At 50.8% G+C, this 23,974-nt stretch overlaps 9 protein-coding genes across 9 annotated transcripts; 4 read left to right on the forward strand and 5 right to left on the reverse strand.

The window, feature by feature from the left end:
- Positions 1–255: 255 nt before the first annotated feature.
- Positions 256–1,767, forward strand: M437DRAFT_17378 (cysteine proteinase; the record flags this gene model as incomplete). The annotated part of the gene is made up of 2 exons (XM_041018903.1): positions 256–1,471; positions 1,532–1,767. Coding segments are annotated over 2 exons (1,452 nt in total), but the record flags the coding sequence as incomplete, so codon positions are not given.
- A 962-nt stretch (positions 1,768–2,729) lies between these two features.
- On the forward strand, positions 2,730–3,345 carry M437DRAFT_44215 (ribosomal protein L32e; the record flags this gene model as incomplete). The annotated part of the gene is made up of 3 exons (XM_041020872.1): positions 2,730–2,769; positions 2,908–3,154; positions 3,237–3,345. 3 exons carry the CDS (start codon positions 2,730–2,732, stop codon positions 3,343–3,345), a joined length of 396 nt encoding a protein of 131 aa, XP_040881901.1.
- Positions 3,346–4,104: 759 nt separating this feature from the next.
- On the reverse strand, positions 4,105–4,821 carry M437DRAFT_43616 (mRNA turnover protein-like protein 4; the record flags this gene model as incomplete). Its single annotated transcript, XM_041020773.1, has 1 exon — positions 4,105–4,821. The coding sequence occupies one exon, from the start codon at positions 4,819–4,821 to the stop codon at positions 4,105–4,107; it is 717 nt and encodes a 238-aa protein (XP_040881902.1).
- A 240-nt stretch (positions 4,822–5,061) lies between these two features.
- On the forward strand, positions 5,062–6,349 carry M437DRAFT_44019 (mitochondrial distribution and morphology protein 10; the record flags this gene model as incomplete). Its single annotated transcript, XM_041020845.1, has 3 exons — positions 5,062–5,158; positions 5,214–6,132; positions 6,175–6,349. The coding sequence occupies 3 exons, from the start codon at positions 5,062–5,064 to the stop codon at positions 6,347–6,349; spliced, it is 1,191 nt and encodes a 396-aa protein (XP_040881903.1).
- Positions 6,350–7,305: 956 nt separating this feature from the next.
- Positions 7,306–7,811, forward strand: M437DRAFT_44261 (uncharacterized protein; the record flags this gene model as incomplete). The annotated part of the gene is made up of 2 exons (XM_041020879.1): positions 7,306–7,371; positions 7,461–7,811. 2 exons carry the CDS (start codon positions 7,306–7,308, stop codon positions 7,809–7,811), a joined length of 417 nt encoding a protein of 138 aa, XP_040881904.1.
- A 517-nt stretch (positions 7,812–8,328) lies between these two features.
- Positions 8,329–9,794, reverse strand: M437DRAFT_14228 (uncharacterized protein; the record flags this gene model as incomplete). The annotated part of the gene is made up of 4 exons (XM_041018754.1): positions 8,329–8,761; positions 8,876–9,051; positions 9,105–9,404; positions 9,657–9,794. Coding segments are annotated over 4 exons (1,047 nt in total), but the record flags the coding sequence as incomplete, so codon positions are not given.
- Positions 9,795–10,270: 476 nt separating this feature from the next.
- M437DRAFT_64500 (uncharacterized protein) lies at positions 10,271–13,255 on the reverse strand (the record flags this gene model as incomplete). The annotated part of the gene is made up of 3 exons (XM_041024434.1): positions 10,271–12,916; positions 12,975–13,156; positions 13,204–13,255. The coding sequence occupies 3 exons, from the start codon at positions 13,253–13,255 to the stop codon at positions 10,271–10,273; spliced, it is 2,880 nt and encodes a 959-aa protein (XP_040881906.1).
- Positions 13,256–14,241: 986 nt separating this feature from the next.
- On the reverse strand, positions 14,242–17,280 carry M437DRAFT_44371 (kinase-like protein; the record flags this gene model as incomplete). Its single annotated transcript, XM_041020892.1, has 4 exons — positions 14,242–14,393; positions 14,448–16,106; positions 16,149–17,088; positions 17,146–17,280. 4 exons carry the CDS (start codon positions 17,278–17,280, stop codon positions 14,242–14,244), a joined length of 2,886 nt encoding a protein of 961 aa, XP_040881907.1.
- A 1,874-nt stretch (positions 17,281–19,154) lies between these two features.
- Positions 19,155–22,597, reverse strand: M437DRAFT_44413 (uncharacterized protein; the record flags this gene model as incomplete). The annotated part of the gene is made up of 2 exons (XM_041020897.1): positions 19,155–19,240; positions 19,300–22,597. The coding sequence occupies 2 exons, from the start codon at positions 22,595–22,597 to the stop codon at positions 19,155–19,157; spliced, it is 3,384 nt and encodes a 1,127-aa protein (XP_040881908.1).
- Between the last annotated feature and the right edge of the window lie 1,377 nt (positions 22,598–23,974).

Raw genomic sequence — 23,974 nt, forward strand, 5'->3', positions numbered from 1 at the left:
CCTTGCCTCGTCGTTAAGACAACAATCCATGCTGAACCATCCTCATCATCACCGCGCACTGCCATCTGCACTGAAACACGACTCAGGCGCATCATGAGCGCCTCATACACTTATTCACACGCCTCCTACTCGTATCGCAACCAACCTTCGACCCTCGACCGTCTGCTCGCCTCTCCGAAAGGCGCCTGGATCGCTGCTGGTATAGCTGTAGCCTACTGCGCTTATACTTTTGCCCTCCCATCAACTCTCGCCGGTCTTGTCTGGAATGCAGTAGTCCTGCTCACTCCTACGGCTCTCGTCCTTGCTGTCGACAAACGACGGAACCCGGGTCTCTACGAAGGTTCCACAACATCTCCATCTACTGGCGACAACTACATTTTCAAGAGTGAAGCAATGAGAAGAATCTTCGGTTTAGGGTCCGGTTCGGCTGCCATACTTCCAGGCGCAAACTCATTGAGGAGAGCCAGTTGGCTCGGTGGTCTTGGTTCCAAATCGGATGCCCCGCCAGGACTTGGAAACTGGGACAATTCATGCTATCAGAACAGTGTTTTGCAAGGACTGTCTGCTCTTCAGTCTTTGACTACTTACCTGGAACAATCTGACGCGACCAAGTCCGAGGATACTTCAACAACTGTCGGCTCCTTGCGTGACCTCATGGCAAAGCTGAACGATTCTTCCAATAACGGCTGCCGCATTTGGACCCCCGCCAAGCTGAAGTCTATGAGTAGTTGGCAGCAGCAGGATGCTCAGGAATACTACTCGAAGATCATGGATGACATGGAAAAAGAGACGACGAAAGCATTCAAGATTGCACCAGGCACCTCAGGACTGCATGAAGTTGGCTCACTGGATACTGTCAAGGCGTCCGGCTCGAAAGATCAGACTTTCGGCGCACAACAACGCAATCCGCTCGATGGTTTCCTTGCTCAACGTGTCGCCTGTACTAGTTGTGGCTTCTCTGAAGGCCTTTCCATGATTCCTTTCAACTGTGTCACTGTACCACTCGGCAGGAACTACCGTTACAGAATCGAAGATTGCTTGAACGAATACACAAGTCTGGAAGAGATCACTGGCGTGGAATGCGCAAGGTGCACATTACTCCGTACCAAGTCACAGCTCGAGAACATGACGACAGAATCGGACAACTCGACTGACCACTCAGTCACTCTACCTCCTGAGCTTCGTGCTATGATTCTCCAGAGGTTGCAGGCTGTGGAGCAAGCGCTGGCAGACGGAGACGTTTCAGATGATACGCTCAACAAGAAGTGTCAGATTCCCAAGAAGTCCCGGGTATCTAGTACCAAAACTCGTCAAGCTGTAGTTGCTAGAGCGCCGCAGTGCTTAGTGATACATGTGAACCGAAGCGTCTTCGACGAGTACACAGGTGCTCAAAGCAAGAACCTTGCCGAGGTTACATATCCCAAAACACTCAATCTGGGACCGTGGTGTCTAGGCACCACAAGAAATGCCGGTGATCAAGAAGAATGGCGCATGAACCCCTCAAGATCAATGATTGGATCCTCGGGCAAAGATGCGAGGTCTGAGTACATCCTTCGAGCTGCTGTTACTCATTACGGTCGTCATGAGAACGGCCATTACATCTGCTATCGCGAGCACCCAGAACATATTCAGGATAGCGATAACGATATTTTGTCGAAGCCTACTCCTACAAAGTGGTGGCGGCTCAGTGATGACGATGTATCTGCAGTCAGTGAAGACCATGTCCTCGGACAAGGCGGTGTTTTCATGCTCTTCTACGAACGCGTCGATGTTCCTGCTCCTGGACCTGTATCACAAGATACACAGATGGTGCACCAAGAAGAATCCCTTATCGACACCACACCTAGTCAACAAAGCGAACAAGTCCCAGAACAACCTCTGGTGAAAATTGAGGAGAGCAAAGTCGGCCCGCAGCAGTCTGTTGAACCACCGCCAGAGATGAAAGTGGAACAAACACCATTGCCGCCACCGAATGTTAAGAAGGCATCAACGCCACATAAGATGCGGACGGCGGGTAGTAAGGGTCGGCGCAGGTCATCGGGATTCTCTCAAACACTGCAGACAGTCACTGCAACCTGAGATAGTATTCATTGAAAGAAAAGGTGTCTATTTAGCGAGGCGTTTGGATGCATATTCTGTACTCTTGAGGGGACACAGCCATGGTTGGCCGGATCACAGACATTCAATGATGATATTATTTTAGTCTTCAGTTAGCTTAATGATGATATTTATGACTCGGTGTGGCTCGCATCGCTACTATCACTCTCTTGTGTTTATCAGCAACCCTGTGCGAAGTAATCGGTGCAGTAATGGCATAGTCGATAGATGCAGTCGTCAACCTAATGCAAAGCACTGTATTATTCTCGATGAGGAACAATGTCATCTCAACCTGTAGAATTGACGCCGAAGATACCTCAAGTAAACGCTCATTGACTTGTATCAGCAGTTTGGCTACACCAAAATTGTTAAGTAGAGAATAATAGATGTTGAGCATACATAGGTGGTGAAGGGAAGGAAGGGCAGAGGGGTTCTTGCCCAAAGCGGAAATAAGTGGGGCCGGCCACAACGCTAAGCGAGGAAAGTGCGATGTGGAAAATTCACACACTCTGAGATTGAACGACGAACTCGACCAGCGACCAACGACAACTCGCCCAATCCGACACAGTACGATATACCTCCCGCTCGCTCTGCTACACAAACAGCATCACTGACCTCGATTTCTCGTAAAGATGCCTGCCGCAAAGAAGCATGTCCCTATCGTCAAGAAGCGTACGTCCGCCCGTCCAAGGAAGAGCCACGAGCACACAATTCCACAACCACAATCCTCCCAGAGAGCGCCGCCACGATAGACACGACCGTCGAAGAAGAGAAACAGGGAGCCCGCCGCTGACAGTGATGGATTTGCAGGCACTGCGCGCTTCAACCGCCACCAGTCGGACCGCTTCATGCGCGTAGACCCCAGCTGGAGAAAGCCCAAGGGTATCGACAATGCCATGCGCCGTCGCTTCAAGGGCCAGGCTGTCATGCCCAAGATCGGTTACGGTTCCAACAAGAAGACCCGCCACATGATGCCTTCCGGCCACAAGGCTTTCCTCGTCAACAACGTCCGCGAGCTCGACCTTCTCCTCATGCACAACCGCACCTACGCCGCTGAGTACGACACACTTCCTACCGAGCAATGAAGTCTTCGCTCTTTGCAAATCAAGCGACATCTGTTCTAACATGTACACTTACAGGATCTCCCACGCCGTCTCTGCCCGCAAGCGCATCGACATTGTCGCCCGCGCCAAGCAGCTCGGTGTCAAGGTCACCAACGCCAAGGCCAAGATCACCACCGAGTCATAAATGCATTCGTTGTAGTGGTTCATGATGGTACTTTTTCTTCGGCGCAGAGAGAGGGGAAACTTTTTTAGTAGCACTTGATCATGCTCTCATCACGGAACGGCCTCTCGGACTGATAAAAAGATCTGGGCTTCTGGGGGTTGGTCAATAGGCGATTTTTTCATCAACAAAAGAAAAACTTTGCAATGGAAAACGTCTTCGAGGCTACGTTGTGTCGCGAACAAAAACAAAATTTCGAGGGCAATCAAAAAGACATGGCTTTATGATCATACTCTGGTGTCCCTTTCGAGCTCTCTTTTGAACTTGTGCCTTGTCTCTACCTTGTACTTCCAGCAGGCGAGTTGCACGAATCTAGCAGCACTAGTCAACGAACGTCCTCTTGATACCACCCTCCGTTCATGGTCAATGTCTTTTATTATCAATGTATTTCTCAAGAATAATACATGCATTCCTTTACTCCAGAAAAAGTGCCGTTTGGCTCGATGTTTTCGTGCACAAGATTTGTGAATTTGAAGACTTTCTTTTGGTCATGGATATCAATCTAGAAACCCCTTCACATGCCAGAACCTCTTTCGTTTCCATCTTGGATACAATGATTTTGGATCACTTTTTGGTTTTCAAAAAGTAAGATGCCAGGTACAGAAAATGGAAGAACAAAAACAACCAACCACATTGAACGCCAGAGCGCCTCGCTCATGCAAGCTTGCCAGCCATATAACCCATCGTTAGCGGCACTTTTTTTATCTCTTTCTTTCAGTCTCCTTACTCCTCCATGGTGTTGGGGTCCTCGACAGGAGTAACTTCTGCTGTAGCCTGGCTCCAGTAGGCCTTGACCTGGATTCTGAACTCGGCCATGGCAACACCGAAAAGCTTGAGAAGAGCGGTTTGGTGACTGTTGAGGGTGCGGCCCTCCTTGCAGAGCTCATAATCGCCGTCGAGGACAACCTTGCCCTTGTCGAGCTTTGTGGGCATACCCCATTTTCTGACGGTGACCTCCAGACTGTGAGGCAGAGCAACATCTTCTTCGATGGGCAAATCTCCGCCGCGCGAGTAAACGACACCAGCAGGAACGGTAAAGTCTCTGGTTGCCTTGACACCGGCGCGCGCGTAGTCGATCTCGGAGTAGTTCTCAAAGTACTCGAGGACCTCTGCAGGGTCGCGGTTGGAGAGCAGAAGACCAACACTGCCGTCGATGTAGGGGGTCAACTTTGAGAGACCGGGTTGGTATTCCTCAGCGTCGGTCATGCCGAGGGCCTTAGCCATGACCTTTGTCTTGCCAAAGAAGATGCGCGAGTCGGCAAAGTGGGTACGGACGTCCTTGAGGTAGGTGTTGCGCATATTTTCGACGCCAAAGACGTAGATGTGGGAGAAGTTGTCGGCGGCATCACGGACGTTGTCGAAGAGCTTTGTGCGCAGCTCCTTGTCCTTCTTCTGGACTTGGGTCAGGTGGACGACCTTGGATCTCTTTGACTTGGGCATGACGTGTTGTGATGTGGGATTGTGGTGTTCTGGGATTTGCGACTGGGAGTGAAATGTTGGCTGGCGACTCGACTGGACTTACAAAAAAAATCAGGATGGAGCTGCCATTTTTGCGGGGAAAGACGCTCTCAAAGCTCCGACTGCCGACCCTCGACCTGCGAGCAACCTCAAAGTTGACGTGACATGAACCAAATAGATATTCTCTGGTCGTTCATCTGATCTAGTCATGATATAGAGGAGATGATCGAGTTCATGGACTATGTCCAAAATGCCTTTTACTCGGCGTCACTGTGGGATCATGATAATTCCTACAGCACCTTGACGGCCACGGCCAATGGTAACCATAATCATGTCTATCTAGTTCGCGTCCGTTGCGCTGACCATTGTTCGAGCCCTTCTCGACTTTCAAACTCCTCGTGGCCTTCGCCTTCGCATCTCGTCGCTGTCAGCGCCTGGCTTTGCGACGTCTTACACTCTTTCCAACAGAGGTTTTGTCGATGGCTCCATCTCCTTCCTCTACTCGTCCTTGCCCATGCGCATTCCTTCCCAAAGCAGCATTATAGACTTGCGGAATTTGGTCAGAGGTTACAGACACCTACCCGAGCTACGCCGGCCTGACGAGACGTACCTGTGGGAAATATGGCAGGCTGGAAGGAGAATTGACAAGAAGGACACTCTGCTCTATGGTCGTTTGTACCTGCCTACCTCCACTCTCGAGGCCTTGTACCTGCGACGTATATCGCCATCGCGCCTTCTCCGTCTGTCATGTGTCTCCGACTCTGCTCTTCCCAACGGCGGCTCTGTCCTAGCCCAACTACAGAATGACCATGCCAAGTACTCAACCGAGTATCTCTTTTCAACAGACAGCTGCTTGATGGGCATCCGTGGTCTGTACAACTTTGGCCTCGATCCTCGTACCATCCCTCGCACGAGAACTCCGAATGGCAATGTCGTACCCATTGATCCTCAAATCGGTCGTCTGAGCGCTGGTGCAGAGTTGTATTTTTCGCCGCTTAACAAGTCTGGCGGCGTGTCTACTGCCATCCGCTTCACCACACTCCCTTCACATACTGGCTTCCCATACACCATGGCCTTGACCATGAATCCTCTAATGGGCAATATTTCCTCCAGCTATGCCGTCAAGGCTGGCCACGATGTGGCCTTGAGCTCTCGCTTCGATTTCAACATCTACAGCTACGAGTCTGACGTCCAACTCGGTCTCGAACTCTGGCGAAGAAAGCCTGCAGAAATTAACAGCGACACCATACCCATTGAAGACAACGAGCCACCAGCACCACCGCAAGACCCAATGTTGGAGAGCAAAATCACCAAAGACCTGCTTCAACAAAACAGCACACAGGAAGTGGACAGCGTGTTTAAGGCAAGAGTCAATCAACATGGCAAGATTGGTGTGCTTTGGGAAGGCCGCATCAAAGATCTGCTGGTCAGTATAGGTGCGGATCTAAATTTGAAGAGACGAGATAACATCATCGGCTCGGTTGGTTTGGAGATTTCGTATTCTTCTTGATACCCGTCATTCGTTATCTCGAAAGCGAGAAGTGCAAATCATGACCAATCAAAAAGTGTTCTTGGTTCTTGCCTTGGTTGTTCCCACTTCCTGCAAACCCTGACTCCGAGTTCTTTTTACGTCTCTTATCTTCGATCCAGCCAACATTGGCTCACCATCGCACTACATACTAGCACTCCATGACACTCCATTTGCGTTTGACTTTGTCATTTGCCATCATGTAGTTAATATGCGTTAGAGTATGTCAACTCTCATCATAAGTTGCTGCGCGTATCACCCTGGTCATGCCATGAATCCGAACACTCGCCCAGTCTTATCTGGTCTTGAGTCGGATTTCAACAAAATACATGCGCTCCATGACTTCCCTGCCCTTCTTTTGGCTACTCACGTACCACAAAGGCCAATAGTGCAGACGATGCAGGTTTTCACACAGTGACACACTTCGGCCGAACTTCGATCTTCCGATTTGTCGATGGTATATATCTGATACGGAGTAGATTTGCACCTCACACACGCGAATTGCACCTTATAGGCACAGAACAAACTCTCAACCAGCCTCCGATACTCTTCTACCCATTCTGACAAGCAAATTCTGTCTACTATCAGGATGTGATGCTGTGTAACCTCGATATCAAAAGTCACGTGCGATGCTTCAAGCTTTATCTCCAACTCGAGCGAGAGTCTAGACCGTGATATCATGACACCCCTCATCCGAACGTCCGCTACCTACAATTTGTAATCTGCCTTGCTGGAGGAATATACTCCGTGTAGTGTATATGACCAAGGAAGGACCCAATTGGTATTCTCAGAACCTACTTTGATCGTCGAGAAACGCGAGTTGATCGATATCGCGAGGAAAAATCCAAAAACCAGAGCCTACCTTGCCGGCCAACGTCATAAGAAGCTGTATCATCAACAACGATATCTCGAACAGCAAATCGATTGCAAACGCAACAATGGGCAAAGGATCCTGCTACTGTGGTAAAATCACCTTTTCCTACGAGGGTGAACCAATCAACAAGGTAAGCCCCCTTCAGCCATCCATCCCACCGACCCCCAAATCCAAGCCATCCAAGAAAAAACCATCTAATCTCGAATTAATGAAAAACAGGTAGCATGCCACTGCACCGACTGCCGCAAAATCTCCGGCTCGGCCTACAGCACCAACATCGTCATTCCCACCTCTTCTTTTTCCCTCCTCACTGGCACTCCCAAGAAATACTCTGCAAAAGCAGACTCAGGTCGTACTGTAACGACAGTGTTCTGCGGTGACTGTGGAAGCAGTTTGTGGAGAGTAGGGGATATGAGTGAGGAACAGGGGATTATGGTTGTGAGGGTTGGCGTGTTGGATGATGAGAAGGCGGTAGATGTTAATAAACCGAAGGCAGAGGTTTATACTTGTGAGAGGGCTGGTTGGGTGGGCAAAGTAGAGGGGTCGGAGCAGATTGAGAAGTTCTTTTAGGTGATGGAAAGGGAGTTTCAGAGTTGGGAATTGGGATTTTTTTTTGGTGTGTGATGGGTTGCTCCTTCTTCGTAAAATTGTTTGATTTGCTTTTGGACAGTATGATATATATATATCTCTTCCATGGTCCCTGCCACAACAAATCAAAGTCAAGCCATTTATCATTAGGATTTCGGCATCTTCGGTCGTCTCTCCTTTCACCTTCCTCGAATAGCTCCTAGGACTCCAAATAATATGCCCACTTCTCAAACTCCCTCCACATACCCAGAGGATCTCGTTCGATCCGAACCAAATTCTGCATACCAATGCCATCTTTGACTTGTTCAGTGAGAGCGTGTACCATGGATGTAAGACGACTATCTCCTCCGTGACTCTTAACCACATCCACACTGAGCTTCTTCAAGAGTTTCCAGACCGGGACCACGAAATCGAAGCCCATCTGGAAGAGCTGTTCTACGCCAGGATCGACGGTTTGGCTAGGGTCGTTGGGCGAAGAGTATGCCTGCACCAGTGTTTTCGCTAGGTTCCAAGTGTGGACCACTCTGATGGGATGGAAGTCTTGCGGATACAAGATTGGGTCGATGAGGAAGTATGTCTTTGCCATTTGGAACAGAGCAAGGGCAACTCGGTTTTCGTCAAGCATGCGAGCGGCGATGTCCACTCGGATGTTCGCATATGGCTGTCGGGTGATGGGCCACATTTCTGATTGCTTGCAAGTTCGCATAATGTTCTCAAGCGCTTCGATGGCGAGTTTGTTGTCCTTTTGTTGGCAAATGGGTTCGTAGTCACTGTATACTGAGCCCTGGATAATTGCCATGTCCATCTCAGCTCTGCTCTCACCCACATAGTTTGCTGGCTCGGCTGAATAGTGCTCGCGACTGTCCATGACCTTGGCGAGGCTCGACCATTTAGGAGCAAGATTTGCCAATGGCTTTGCCCAAGCATTTTCCCTTCCGTTGATTCCGAGTTGGCATTTGGAGCATTTGCACTCGAAACGGTATCGCAGCCTTAGGAGAGCTTGTCGACGATAGAACGGATCTGTGTTGTCGACATAAGAGATAAACACTTCTTCACCTTTTTTGATAGGCGCTAAGGAGCGCATCATGAGTCTAGGTGCGTCGAACAGAACACTTGCATTAGGGTCGCAAGAGTGATTTGCTGAGCATGCCAGGGGGTCTGTCGCTACACCGATAGGGTCCAGATTAGGTGTGATCAGAGTCAACGAGTTTCGAAGGATCTGCTCTCTTCAGCATCTCGCCACCCTTGGAGTTAAGGACAACATACCTGTCCGACATATTTTGGTATTCTGGACAATTCGGGATGATTGGGATTTACGCGGGCAAGGAGATCACTTGCTGATGCTATAGTCATCTCGTACTGCATGACGTCCTGAGACCTTTCGAGTGTAGATGGATCATGAGCTTCAAGACGATGTATACCTGCCTTCTCTTCCTCAGATACAGCATCACTGTTAATAAGGAATGCTAATTGCAATGCCGCTCGTACAGAGTAGGGTATGGGTGGAAGTCTTGGGTCTCTCATCATCTTACATTCAAACTTGTGGTATCTGGTCCAAGTCTGCTTCTGGCAAACCTGTATGAAAGGACTTTAAATGAGCTGAGTTCTATTGTTGTTTCAATCACGTTGAGGAAGTATATTCAAAATGTGCTTCGGGTCTGGGAAACCAATGAAAAAATCAGAACATACCTTACTACAGTACTTCACCCTCTTACAACCCGTACAAGCTTTGACGGCAACAACCTCGCCCTCAGTTTGACAACTAGGACAATCAGGATGTCGACCAAGGCGATCGGCCTCTGTAGCATGTAAAGCACATGCCCGAACAGCTTTTTGTGACCGCATGAAACAGTTGTGGCAAGTATCCTGCAGTCGCTCCAAATCTAATTCGGCAATCATAGGACGTGTCTTGAGCAATATCGTGGATCCCGTTGGTATGTCCTTGGTTGCGAAAAGTCCATTGCCTGCGATTGACGATGCGCGGACTTCGACGTTGCACTCGAGTGTGGAAGATGTCATGGCAAGGGCTGGCGCCTATCCTATTGGAAGGCTGTGTCGAAATAGAAGGTGGACTCGATTGGCACGTAGGTAAGACAAGATTGATGTTGCTTGCAGATGTTTAAGTGCTTGATGGACTGTGTTCCAAACACGAAGTTCACGCGTTCGCTACGTCATAGTCATTTATTTGCTCATAAGGAGTGCACATGTGAAGATGAAGAATTGCAAATCTAATTGACTGGTCAAGAAAGCAAGCGCGCCTATGGTATGTGAACAACTCTCGCTGTGGATATCCTGTGGAGAAATAGAAGAGAAAGGTGACAAAACCATGAAAGGTAAATCAGTGAAGAATAAACAACATTTCTAACAAGGACAACAAAAGAGGCCCAGCAAAACGCTCGTGTGCACGTTTCAGTTCGTTTCAAGGTTTTTGGAGATCATTCCTAGTCATCATCCATAGGTTTGTCAACGAGCTCGACACCGCGGTGGCTCAATGCCTCTTCTGGGCGCTCTGCAACGTCAACAGGGCTGTCAACGAAATCGGCAGCGGGCGCAGCTGCAGCTGCGGTTGCGGCGCCAGACGATGAAGTGCCTACGCTACCGACACTCTCCCGCTTGCCAATCAGACTTTGACGAGATAAACTGCTTGCAGTACCCTTACGAGCAACACGTCCCATTGATCGATTGAGAGAGTTGCGCTTTTCGACCTCGACAGATTGACGGTTGTTGCTGATACCTGAGCTCGGTTCAGGTGCTATAGAGTCCGCATCACTACCAGCCTCTTCATCGTGCTGCTGGCTTTGAGCGTGGGCGAGATAATCAGGAGCTTCTGTCTGAGCACCAGGAGTCATGATTACCGAATTGGTAGTGTCACTGCGTTGACGGGTGACAGGAGCGGCGGTATCTCCTGAAACTGCTGAATCGGAGGAAGATGGGAGAGAATCAGATTTTCCATTACCCTTGGGTGGTGACTGCAGCAGGACGGGTGCGCGACTTGGAGAACCAGGAACCTCTAGACTGCCACGGTTCACATGGCGAGCGTCAGCGGAGGGAGTACTTGCGGCGGAGGGAGTAACAGGGAATCGTGTCTCGGCGCCTGAGCTGCGATCTCGCTTGTGCATAGATCCAAGAGGACCGGCAAATGTGGACTTGAAGGGACTGGACGCACGGCCACGAGTCTCAGCTGCAGCAATAATGGCCCGCTGACGCTCTTCCATGTGCTCACGACGTCTGCTCTCGTCGGTACTAATAGCACGAGGTCTAGAGGCGCCAGAGTTTGTGTGTGTCAATGAGGACTGACGCTTGAGCTCTCCAAAGATAGTGTCTTTGTGAGCAAACAAATCACGGACAAGTCTGTAGTTGAACTTCTCATTCAATGAGAGGGTGTTTCCTTGCTTGGGGCGAAGAATACAGGGCGCAAGTGTAGTAGCAAGAGCCGAGATATATCCTTCTTCAGCCGATGTCAGCTCGATCAGACGCGTGAAGTGCGTCGTGATAGCATCCAAAGTGGCAATGTTTGCAAGTCTGAGTTGGCCGAGCGTGCTCTGAATTACAGAGATGCGTGCACTTTCAGAAGTGTTAGGCGCGGTGCTTGTGTAGATCGTTTTGATGATCTCGTAGACATGAGCTGAAACCAGAGAATCGGGAAGCTCAAGCAGATAGAGCTTCAGAACCGACGCGACGATTGGAATTTCGTAGCGATCCAGGGTGTCTTGAGAGACCGTGTCTTTGCCAGTGTTGAGAATGTTTCGCAGATGATGAGTAGCAGCCAGAGGAACGTCCACAAGCCAGATGCTGCGACGGGCCTCGTCACCTTCAAGCTCAGGGTAATGGTTGTCGAGGAAGGTAAGCAGAGTGGTGACGATCAGAGGGACACGCTTTCTGTCAGCACGAGCGCGGGCTTCGATGTCAATGCCGAAAGTTTGCTCGTCAACGTTGTTGTAGTAGTTCTCGTAGATGGTGACTTTGGGCACGAATGGACCTGTCCTGTAGTTCTCCAGAAGGTAGCGCAAGTCGCCCAGCGGTTGAACAGTTTCCTGGAAAAGCATCATGTTGTCCACTGTGCTCTGCAAGCTAGGAATGACATTGCTGATGGCTCCAGAGAAATCCAGTATCACGCTCTTGATGGCTTTTAGGCGGTCGAGCTCGCAACGCTCCATAAATTTGAGGTGATCAACCATGGCTTCCTCAAGGTTGCAACGAAGTGCATCAAGTTTTCTCACAGCAGCTTTGTAGCGCTCGTCGGCCTCGCGAGCTTCTCTGCGCAATTTTGCTGCAGGCGTTTCGCCAGGGTGAGCGTTGCTCAGAGGGTTCCATCCGGAAAAGAGTTCGCCAACAGCACCAACAGGCGAATCCGGAATCGAACTGACAGACGATACAGTAGCAGATCTGCCCATGCCTCGTCTCTCAGGAAGGCCTGTTATTTGGAAGACCTTGGGGCGCCACTGATAGTTCATACGGCTGCTGTTTGCGAAGGTGCTTCCAACATTACCGATTAGTCTGAGGAAGCCATGGCTGACCATGTCCTGACCGATGCGCTCGGCATAACTGACGCTGGTTCCGTTCATGTGCTTCTGGATGTAATCGGTGATGTCGGCTCCAGTCGAAACGTTGTGGTATGTGCCGAGAATAGGAACCTTGGCCTCGCCCAGCTTGATGGTCTCGAGCATATGGTTGAGGATCTTCTTAACTTGATCAGGGGTGTATGTCTGATCACCGATATCGATAGGCTCAGGTTCATCCTCCTCTTCAGGTTCAGACAGTTTGACGACTGGGATTTGCGAGGCAGGCTTAGGACTTTGAGCAGCCTCACTTTGGGGGTCCTGGAAGGCCAGCTTCTCTTCTTCGTCCAAATCCTCGACTCGACGGCACTTGTTGTAGTATTGACTGCGGTAGGTTCGGACGTGATCGGCTTGTCGATCATGGGCTTTGATACGTGCTTGCAGGTCATCTTGGGAGTTCTGAACTCGGGCAGCGTGGGCGTCGCACCAGCGCGCGAAAGGGCTTACAACGAGCTCGCGGATGTTGGATGCTATCTTGCGGTGGTTTTTGGCAGCCTCGCTCATTTCGGAACGCATACCCTCGAATGCCTGTCTGCATTAGCCGTCTATTCTGCAAACGTCTAGAACAGAGCACTCGGCGACACACCTTCTTGACACTGGCGCCATCATCTTTCTGGAATCCTCCCTCGATCTTCAAAGTAGCAGCATCGATATCACCCAGGCGCTGACCGTATAGATCTTCAGCTTCGGCTCGCATGCGCGCAATCGTCAGGACCTGCTGATTCTCCTGCACGCCCTGTTGGAGCTTGCCAAAGAGGACTCCCAAGCCTGTCGCCGAGTTAGCACGAGCATGCGAAGAACTGGGATGACCATACCTCCTGCATAACTTTGGTCTAACGACCAAAAAGAATTCGCGAAACTCGTCATGGCAGACTTGTGTCGACCACAGCTAGTCGACCGAGACGAAACAAAGGAGGGTGTCGCTGTCGGTGTAAATCAAGGGCCTTTCCCCAGAAACGGTCGTGTTGACAAACGATCACACCAAGCGCGCAGTCTTTGGTGATTCCAACCAGCGAGGCAGAGAATGAACAGGACAAGAGGCCTTCTGAGGAAGCAACAGGCCACCGAGCAAGATTATTGTTGACGGCAAGAGATTGAGCTTGTGGAGGCTCGAGCGACGGAGGCCTTCTAAGGTGAAACACCGTATTCTACCCTTGGCAGGAACACTGCTTGTACCTCCCCTTCTTCTGTCAACGTGCTTGCAGATACCTTTGACCAATTTTGGCTCTTGTCAAACCTGAGATCCAGAAGCCTTTTCATCGTCTTCTTCACGCTGCGTCTATCGCAACTGATCTCCTCTCTGAATTATCACAAGGTTGAGGGCACGAGCCAGACACCTCGCGTCGCAATTTCTATACGAGCGTTGGCCGCGTACCTCACTTAACCTCTGCCGCCTAAGTCTTGACAACAGCACGAGCTTCGTCAACAAGTCTTCTCGAACATGTTGTAACAAATTCGTGTTTAGGTCTTTATGCTAAGTATACTGACCCGAATCGTCTTGTTCCATTGACCCGCATATCCTTCTCCTCTGATGCCTATCAAGCAAAGAGTGCCATTGTCACTTGTTGTGTAAGCGCCTAATTACTGCTTGCCCCCGTGGGCTCCCGACCTGCATTCCTGACCATACGCCATGAAACCAGCATGATGAAACTGATGCAGAAATCCCCTGAACGAAACAATTACCTGAATGTTGCGCCGTCATCGACCCGGGCTCTCTTGCGTTGCGACCTCCGGATATGTGTAAAAGTAAGAGAAGGAAAAAGAAAAAGAAAAAGAAAAGAGACACCAAATATACTCCTTCTCATGATTCATAGCTTGCGTATAAAGAGCCGGTCTTTAGTGGAGGTAATTATCTATCTCGGCGATGTGCCAATAGCTGTGCCTGGCGACGAAGATGTTCTTGCCATAGGCCTGGTAGTGGATGTTGGGTTGTTCTGTTTCGCCGCATTCTGTTGCTTGATTTTACGGCGAAGACAATCAAGTCTGCCGCGAGTGCTTTCAATCACTAGACAGAAAGAGTCAGTACAAATTAGGGCCAGATCATTCTTGCAGAACTTACACTTGAGAACTGCATCGCGGTCTTCGGAATCCATGCCGTTGATAGTGGTGTTTGCATTACCTGCTCTAGCCTTGTGCGTACTTGCTTTTGAGAGCAGGGGCTCATCATCATTCTCGAGGACGGCTTCCAGTAGCATGACCGATGTGATGTAACTGAGCTCGCAGCCGGCAAAATCGGTTCCCACAAGCTCGTTGACAGCAGCAGCACGACTCATCTCGACGGCGCGATCAAACATCAGTTTCTCGGCTGTGACACCGCTAGTCAATTGAATGTGATCAACAGCCGCGGTCAAGGCATTGCCGGATCCTGAAGATTGTAACTGGCCATGATTGCTTGGATGTCCTGGGTGACTAGCTGGGAGCTGCTTCTGAGCTTCGATCAAACGGCGCCCAACTAATTCGGACTTCTCGAGGCTTTCATTGAAGCGTGTGCGAGCCCACTGGACGACGTTGTTCATCTTCTTGTTCATCTCGAAGGAACTTTGCTTGACTTCGCCGAGTCTCGATGGAAGTGATCCTGGTGGAGTGTCCATCTTGCGCTGGCGATCCCACCAGTACTTCACGAGATTGATAGTCTTTACCAGGATGGCCAAGGCCTTGACGTACAGAACAAATGCTTCCTCTGCGACTGCCACGATGGCGACCTGGGTGAGATCTTGGTTATCAGCGTCCTCGCCAGTGTGGAGAGGTTGTTCCAAGGCACTGATCTGGCGAATCGTGGTTCTGTCTTCTGCCGAAGGAGTTGCGGGAAGCAATTGTCTGTACTTGACTTCTGCAAATCCGTACACCACATCACTGCGAGTTGCGCCTTCTTCCACGATCTGAAGCAATCGAGTGTCCTCGTCAACGTTGCTCGGTGAGTTTCTTCCATCGCCGATAGCCAGTTGCAGAGGGGGTGCTGAAGACGCAGGAAAGCCAGCGTATCCTTGAGGCGGCGATATACCCTGTGGCTGTCCGTTGATTGCCTGGCCAATGCGATTCTTGGCTGCGCTCAAAGCTCGCGATAGGTAGTCTGTGGGTGTGGGAGTTTGACCGCGTTGCTCGAAAGAAGGACGACGACCATGAAGTGTGCCTGTTTGTCTACCAGAAACTGTCTTCAGCACGTTCGATACGACATTTGCGCCAGGCACGACCGGAGCCGTTGCACGACGAGCCATGCCGTTCGTGTGGTTCTCCGGCTGTCTGTTGCGGTCCGCGAGCTCATCGGCAAAAGCATTCACTTCAACTGCCTTCTTCTCAACCATAACGTACTCTTTCTCAAATGTCAAGTCATGAGCTGTGTTCGTATCGCGCGACTCTCGAGACATCTTGTCATGCATGGGCGAGGTCTGTGGAGCCGAGGAGACCGGGGATGGAACATAGCGTGGATTGTTCGCTCTGCCTTGGTTGATGGGGGCTACGTGCTGCAGCTCTTGGCGCGAGGGAGCAGTTGCGGTCGGGACCAGTGGTGGCCTCTTTTGCTCCATCTGGCCAGCATGACGCTTCGCTTCAACTTGAGTTGTCAAGGGAGGGATAGCTGCTTCGGTCTGTCGACGGTTGATGGGCATCTCGGGTCTCTTGGTAGGCTCTACGCTTGGCGAGGCAGTCGCAACCGTAGGCTTTCTAGTCACGCCTAAAAACGGATCACGCACAGCTTGTCCGCTGCCAACATTGTCGATCTCTTGCTCGGGACTGTTTATGGACTGCTGCTGCAGACGTAGACTCAGCGCGGACATGGCGATGTCAGAGTCAGACGCATCGGCAACACGGGGTCTGTCCATTTCGACAAGGTCAGGGATGTCGCCTATGATTGTGGAACTTCCAAAGAATCGGTCGAAGCTGACGCGCTGTGTAGGCTGTCTTTTCAGAAGAGATTTGATTGTGTCCTTGAACTCCCGAGAAACAACCAATCCAGCAGGAAACTGAATCACGTCCTGTGCTTGATCGATCTTGCGAAGCAGCTCAACGTGATTTGTTGCTTTGAAAGGAGGCCTTCCAGCCACCATCTCGTAGGCCACAGTACCTACGGACCACAGATCTGCCTTTGCATCGTACTTCTGATAAGCCAAGATTTCCGGGGCCATATACAAAGGAGAGCCACAAAGAGTTTCGGCCAGGGAAGTACTGGCAAGGTGACGAGCGAAACCAAAGTCAGCAAGCTTCAGCATGGGCAGAGAAGCCACACCGACAGCAGGAATTAGTGAATTCTCGCTTGCTGCCAAGGGCACGTCCTCTGGCTTTTGATTCTGCATATACGTTGGAGGCGGGTTAAGCAACAAGTTCTGCGGTTTGATGTCGCGATGAATCAAGTTGTATTTGCGCAGGTACTGAAGTGCACTGGCAATTTGCTTGAGGAAGTGACGGGCCAGGACTTCATGCAAACCGCCGTTAGGCGCATTCGGGTATCTGTCGAAGATGTCGTGCGTCTCAGGCAGTGTAGCAATCCGGGCTCTACCCTTCATGAAAGCAGCCAGATCCGACATTTGACAGTACTCCATGACCAAATGGATATGCTGCGGAGTGTCGACACATTCAAACAAGGCGACGATGTGAGGGTGTTGTAACTTCCTCAGGATGTTGATCTCGGAGTTGAGATTCTCTCTCAACTTTCCCGTCAGCTTTCCTGTGACGACTGACTTGATAGCAGCGTACGACTTGCGCTTCTGTTATTCAAATTAGTAATGAGGATCATGTCAAGACAGAAGATCTGAGTTGCATACCCTGTGAGAGGCGAGATAGACAGTAGCAAAACTGCCCTTGCCAATCTCATTCTTGCGGATGAAGTCACCAACAGGGACCTCGATCACCTGGGCCTCGCGACGACCATGTCCTGCGGAGGAGCGATGTGTCGCCATGTTGTAATAACTCGGCAGGGCAGTGATCGGACTGAAGGGCCTGGAGCAGGGCGGCTAGCAATGCATCTGTGTGATCCGGAGTGAACGACGCGAAGATGACTGCGGGAGGGGAAGCGGTGTTCGACGGAGGGGCGAACGCTGGCGATTCGGGGTATGGCGTCGAGGTATACAGGGTCAACGAGGGGTCGACGGTAAGTGCACGTCGACGACTGAAGACGAGAGGCTGAGTGACCAGGAAGGTGATAACAGAAGCGAATAAGGCAAAGACGAGGACGAAGGCCGGTTGGGTCAGATGGCGGTCGAGTCAGTCGGCAGCGAAGCCTGTATCGAACGGTGCTGGGTTGTGACTCCGCAGAACGGGGTACTCGTTATCGACAAAGGATGGACACGCGAAAGAAATAAATGCAGGAGGCAGCAAGCGGTAAGGCGATAGTAAAGTGGTGTATATTGACAAGATACGAGGGAGTTTGGCGTGTTGTAGGGAAAGTAGGATGGGCTGCAACTTGCGAATGCAGATTGAAGCCGCAATCAGAGCAGCACGTTGATCGTCGCGGCGACCCGCTCTTTTGGCACAAGATCACGACTTTGGTCACGACTGCAACAAGACTGAGACGGCCCTGATGACTCTTCTCCCCTTCTGCTTTTTCATCAAGTTCTCTATTACCCCTGACCTCCTTTACTCTGATGAGCGACTGAGTCACCGCTATCGACGGGTGACGTCCATGAACTCGATGCTGTCACAACAAAGAGCGCACCGGAGCTTGGAGGAGATAAGCTTGCTCATAGATAAGCCTCTGCCCACTCAGGTGCTCTGGAAGGTCTAGCCTGCACTTGCTTTTCGCTGTCGTGACACTTTGATGGCATGAGTGTGCTCTGCTGTGACTTTGCGCCTGTCGTGTTTTCTGCGCAGACCCGTCTTGCCATGGCAGAAGCAACCAATTCACTCGGGCAACAAGAAGCATCATATTCATGCCTCTAGGCTTCAGGCATCAAGTTTCAGGCTTCAGGCTTCACATGTCGACTTTGAATGACTCGAGTTCTCCCAGACGGATACTTGGTCATGCGACCTCAACAATGATTTTCGCAATATTGCAGTTCTAGAAGTTGAGTATATGCACATGACTCTGTTCGTTGCCCGAGTAAGTTCTTTTAACAAGAAAGAGACTGCGGCGATTGCTTCGGTGAGTGCATCAACGCGTCCAATAAAGAACCCTTGTGGCTCGGAACACAATTGATGGGATCTCGATCAAGGAACAAGACATAGACTTTACGATCAAGTAGATATGGTAAGTTGGTTTGTTCTAGCAAGACTCTGCTCAAATCTTATTTTCCAAGCAAGTAAGTGGACATCATGAGCAGGAACAGCAGTGTTGGTTGAAGACCACAATCCTCACCATGTCGCCGGTAGCTTAATCTCACACCACATGGAGATGGCACTGTTGAGGCAAAAGGTAAGAGAGAACGTATCAATACGAATGAGATGAATGAAAAAGAATACCAAAAGGAATTTCAGACATCCATAAATTCGCCTTTTTCTTGTCCCTGAAGTCCCAAGTCCCAAGTCCCAATGCAAGCGAGTGTGTTGTGATATGATGGGATTTTTCTGTTTCCAAAATGCCACTTTTTCGCTTCGTATTCTCTCTTTCAGCCAGATATTCACAGAGATACCTCTCTTCTTTTTGTCTCATCTCTTGCCCCCTGATTCCCAATAAACGCCAAAAATATTTTCCCATTTGCATACATGATGATGTGATTACAGCAGTGTTTCCGACAACGAAAAGACCATGGTGAGGAGCGAATGAATAGAAGAGAAGGGGTGTTCGTCGCTTCGTGGGTCGGGTTCGTAAGTTCCTTCGGAAAAAATATGAAGGGTTCTAGGCCACAGCAGTGACAGAAGACTCGGCACGGCGATCTGCATGGGCTGCTTGTGTTTCTAGGGCACTAGCCATTACGTGGGTCACTAATCCATCAGTTAGCTTCAACATGTTCGATCAGGGCAGTCAAAGTGAAAAGGCTTACCAGGCCAAACAGCTGCCTTCTCAAGCATCTGCGCAGTCATGCGCAAGATTCTACTGCCGAGTCCGCACTTCGACAATCCATTGAGCCTTTCTAGTGGCGATGGAATGCCCATGGAATTATTAGGATCTAGAGTGTCCATTTCGTGAGCGAGCATCTTGGCTTGCATGGCCATCTTCTCCTCCATCACAGTACAAATGCTTTCCATCTTGGTCAAGAGCTCCACGTCTTCAGTGTCGAGCAGCATGACGGCAGGCACTTGACCGTAATCTACATCTGCCTGACCCAGCACGCCAACATATCGACCAATGCGCTCCTGGACAGTGGTCTCCCATTCGGCCAGCACTTGGGCACAGTCGAGGAAGCATATAGCTGATTGGATGGGTAGCTCATGAGCAGAAGAATCTGCGAACGTCAAATTGCATTTGGACGAGATGACAAGCGAATCAGCGGCATAGAAGGCCGCCTTCCGCAGATGGCGTTCGCGCTTGGAGCTTTGTCCCGACGATTGTGCTTGACCGTGTGAATAAGCACCTTGCAAGAAGCCTGGCGAGTCTGCAGACGAGCCGTTTGATGTGTGATCAGGTGAACCTGTCTGTGCAATATCGATTCCACAGGCTAGCTCTTCTGACATGGCTTCAAAGTCGCGCTGCCAGAAAGCCTCTTTCGAACGTCCAAGGTTGACGAAAAGCCTTACAAAGGCCAAGTCCAGTAGAGGGATACTGTCAGCGGCCAAAGGACCTAAACCGAAAGGATTCGGTCGCTGCAGCTTATGACGATCATTGGCCTTCCATGCAGCTTGCCACGCATTCAACGCCGGCTCGATGTGAGCCACCATAGACTCGGTTTCTTGAGCTGTCCACTGGCGTCCAATATGCCTGCTTCTTGTCTCCCAGATGTAGTTGTGAAGAGCATTGATCAAGATCAGGCATCCAAAGGTGCTTGGTCGGAGCTGGCTACCCACTCCATTCGAGTCACCATTGGGGCTGTATCTGTTGTAGATATACATGTTTTGTTGTCTTTGATTGGCTGTCAATAGATCACTCAATGCTGCAGAAAATGGTGTGGCACTGGATTCGGCTGCTTGAGCACCGCCTCTGGCAGCCCACTCTCGAGCACTATCTGCTGTCCAGAGCTCCTCATCGCAAGGTAGCGCAAGGAGAATCTCTGAGTTGGTGATGGCTGGTGTCTGATTGTATGCGATCACAAGCAAACTGGAGAGTATGAAGATAGCGAAAAGCGTCCTTTTGCGCTCTTCTACTTCTTTCCACTTCAACCACTGAAGATGGATAGTTGTGTGGCCATTCAATGGCGAAGAACCATCTTCCATGTTAACATCTGGCTTCTCGTCTTTGATATCCCCGAAATTTTCGTGGCTGCTGGCTGGATGTGCTAGTTCCGCAGCACGGGCGAGACTGACTAATGCTGCGCAGTGGTTGCTCGCAATATCAGCTGCAGTCTTGTCACCACAGTAGTGACCGTAAATGACATTCAGCAGCATCGCTTGGACCAACCACAATGGTGTGTTGTGCGAAGAATTTTCCGTGCTGAAGTATTGCCCGCCATTGACAGCTGCAGACATGTCGGCCTTGCGGCGCTCTTCGAGATAGAGTTGAATCATCTTCTTCGCTGAGTCGAACAACTCTTTTGAGGCCTGGTGATCGTACTCATACAAGGCGCCGATTGCAGCCATGGCGAGGATGAGGCAGCCGCCACCACCAACTACGCCAGTATGGCTGGCCGAGACCTGAGAGCCGGCGCTTCGAAGATTCATCGTGTATTCGGGCGAGTCAAAAGATAATGTGGGTATGTGAAGGAACGGTAGGTGGGAGTGGAAGTACTGGATATACGCATTGATGTAACGCTGCAAATCGGCAGTAGAAGGGAGATTCGGTCCTTGGGGTCTGGGCGATAGAGGCGAACTAACGGATGGCTGCGAGAACTTTCTGTGACTGAAGGCGGATTGTTGTGAGAGACTCTGGAGCAAGGCTTGACGAGTGGCATCTGTGATGGAATCTGTGGAGATGGAGGTCACGGAGCTTTGCCTCGCACTGTCTGGTACTGATGACGATGAGATGCTAGGGCTGTCGGAATCAAAATTGGAAAGGGTTGGTTGCTGAAATTGGTTGAAATGCATGCCACTTAGTGAGTCAGACACGCCAGAGTGCATCATGAGAGTGTCCAACTTGGGATCGTTTGTTGAAGACGGATCATGCAAGTTTTGCGGCGAAATTGTGTTCAATGGAGGATCAATAGATGGCAGGCCTGTACTAAGGATGTCCAGGTTGAGCGCACCGGGAGTCATTAGAGCCTGCATGTCGTTCGGATTCCAGCCAGCTTGGGAGAGATTGATATGGAAAGGATTATCGGCTACAGTCTCGGAATAACCACTCTGGCTAGCAGTACTGAATTGTGATGGCGATGACTGATCGATGGCCTCGTTGTTGGTATGCGATTGCATTTGTGCTGAATCCCAGTCTCTCATCCACGCAAAATCATCGCCTTGACCGAACAGATCGAATTGGTTCATGTGGAAATTTTGGAGATTAACAGGCTGCGATGCTGTCGAAGCAGCAAAGTGCAATTGAGCAGGATTTACTGTATTTCCTCCTGGGGTGAAGAGTTGTTCCAGCTCGCTTGGTTGCATGCTTGTATATGCCGGCGCCGTATGGATGTGCGTCAAGGGTTCGCCAAAATCTATGTGAGAAGTATGGGTATCAACACGAGAAAGGTCGAAACCATCTTGTTGATTCATCCCGGGATGTGTCATACTGTTTGTACCATTGAGGTCCAAGTTTGAGGGGCGCTGTTGATTGTTCATGCTCATGCGGTGGTGAGCCATACTGGCATGGGTGGGCCTTTGTGCATCAACCGGAACGACTCCCATCAATCCGAGGGATCCCAGATCCAAATGGCCGAGTGTGTTTGCTCGAGGTCTGCCCCCTGCATTTGTAGTGGCAGTACCAGCATTGGCTATTGAACCTTTTCTCACACGGCCTCCGTTGACGGGTCCGCTAGTACTCTCGCGCCTGTTGTTCTTCGGTCGACTGGACGGGTTGTTCGTGAAGTGCAGCTTCTGTTGGTGTCGCAGAAGCAGGTCTCGACGGGCGAAACATCTTTTGCACTCCTGGCACTCAAAAGGCTTCTCCTTGGTATGCGAGCGTTCGTGGCGTTTAAGATGCTCCAGTCTCGCGAATGAACGGCCGCAGGTGCCACAAACATGTGGTCGGGGCTTGTCCGTCTTTGGGGGAGGGAATTTGGACTGTGTTTTGGCGGCTTGGTTGGTAGGAGCTGCAGTCATGTTAGCAGGTGTCGGCCGGGGCCGAGCAGGCAGCTGTACCATTACCGGTGACGGCCAGTTCAGCGCTCCCTGGAGAGATACCATCTGGCGATTGATCCATAGTAGGAAGCTCAGTGAGCATGAGATGTGTTGGGTTGATGTCGTCCTAGACTTGCGGCGCCAGACTGTAGGCAGAGGACGAAAGTCCGAAAGATGGAGGTATGGGGGCGGCGCAAGGGAAAGATGACACAAGCAACGAGTCAAGTGAGCGGTGTGGGGAGTCCGGTATAGCCGAGATTAAGCTTGAATCAGTATACGACTTGGGCAGGATAGAATACGTGTGGAAGCTGGCAGGTAGAAAGAAAGAGGCTATGTTTGGACTTCAAGCGTGGGGCGCGCCGGGACTTTGGAGGAAGGACAGCAGATCCGGGCGTAGGAAGAATAGATTGGTAGATTCGAGCCTGACGCTGCTAGAGTTCGACCGGCGTAACGGGGGAACGCCTACCTCAGGGACCTGTCCAGAGGCCGGGGGGATCCAATTTGGCTTCGGGCGTGAAGGAGCACAGAATGGCCTCGACGCAGCAGGTCAATGCAAAAGTCGCTAGAGCTTTGTTCGAGAGTGGTGAGAAGTAGGAAGGGGAAGGTGGATGGTGAAAGTGGAATGCCCCTCGAACGAGCAGCGAATTGGGGAAAGCGCGACGGGTTCGCGGGTCTGGGGTCGGCAAGTTGGGGAAAGACAAGGAGGTCGGCGGCGGTAATATTGGACAATGTACTCGGTCTTCCTAATGTCTTGAGCCACAGGAGTCACTGCACATATGAGGGACAGTCGAGTGCTGGTCTGGCAATTGCTCACGGTAAAACAGGAGCTCTGACGACAGCTAACAGCAGTCCTGGCTAGCAGCAGCAGCAGCAGCAGCAGCCTTCATGTACAGCAAATGGCCAACGAGCTCAGCGGCGTAGCATGATGTGCAAGCGCTTGGACGCGCCTTGGCGACTTGTGCCGCCGTGCGAACCGCTATCCCTGTCCGCCCTAAAACCTCTAGCCTCAGCCGGGCTTAGTGTGCTCGACCAGATCCGCTGACGGAGCCTGGCGCTCGACGACCTCATTCTTGCCGTGGAGCTGCCTTTCGTGCTCCCGCGGGGCCTGCATATTGATTATCGATCCTGCTCGTAAAGCGCTGCTCTTTACTTCCAGATTTCGCATAACCGAAACCCGCATGCCTAACCTCTGGATTGGAGGCACGGTCCGACTTCCACCTCGCCGATCCGGCCCAATGTGAACGACGGACGTTGGTTTAGATGGCCATGCTGATGGCTGTTTATGATGATGCTTCAGGAGCCATGACGAACCAGCCTTTTTGTGCTCAATGCCTGAGCAGCTGACCGCTTGACCACGTT

The sequence above is a fragment of the Aureobasidium melanogenum genome, assembly GCF_000721775.1.
Source record: "Aureobasidium melanogenum CBS 110374 unplaced genomic scaffold scaffold_5, whole genome shotgun sequence".
NCBI classification, from domain to species: Eukaryota; Fungi; Ascomycota; class Dothideomycetes; order Dothideales; family Saccotheciaceae; genus Aureobasidium; species Aureobasidium melanogenum.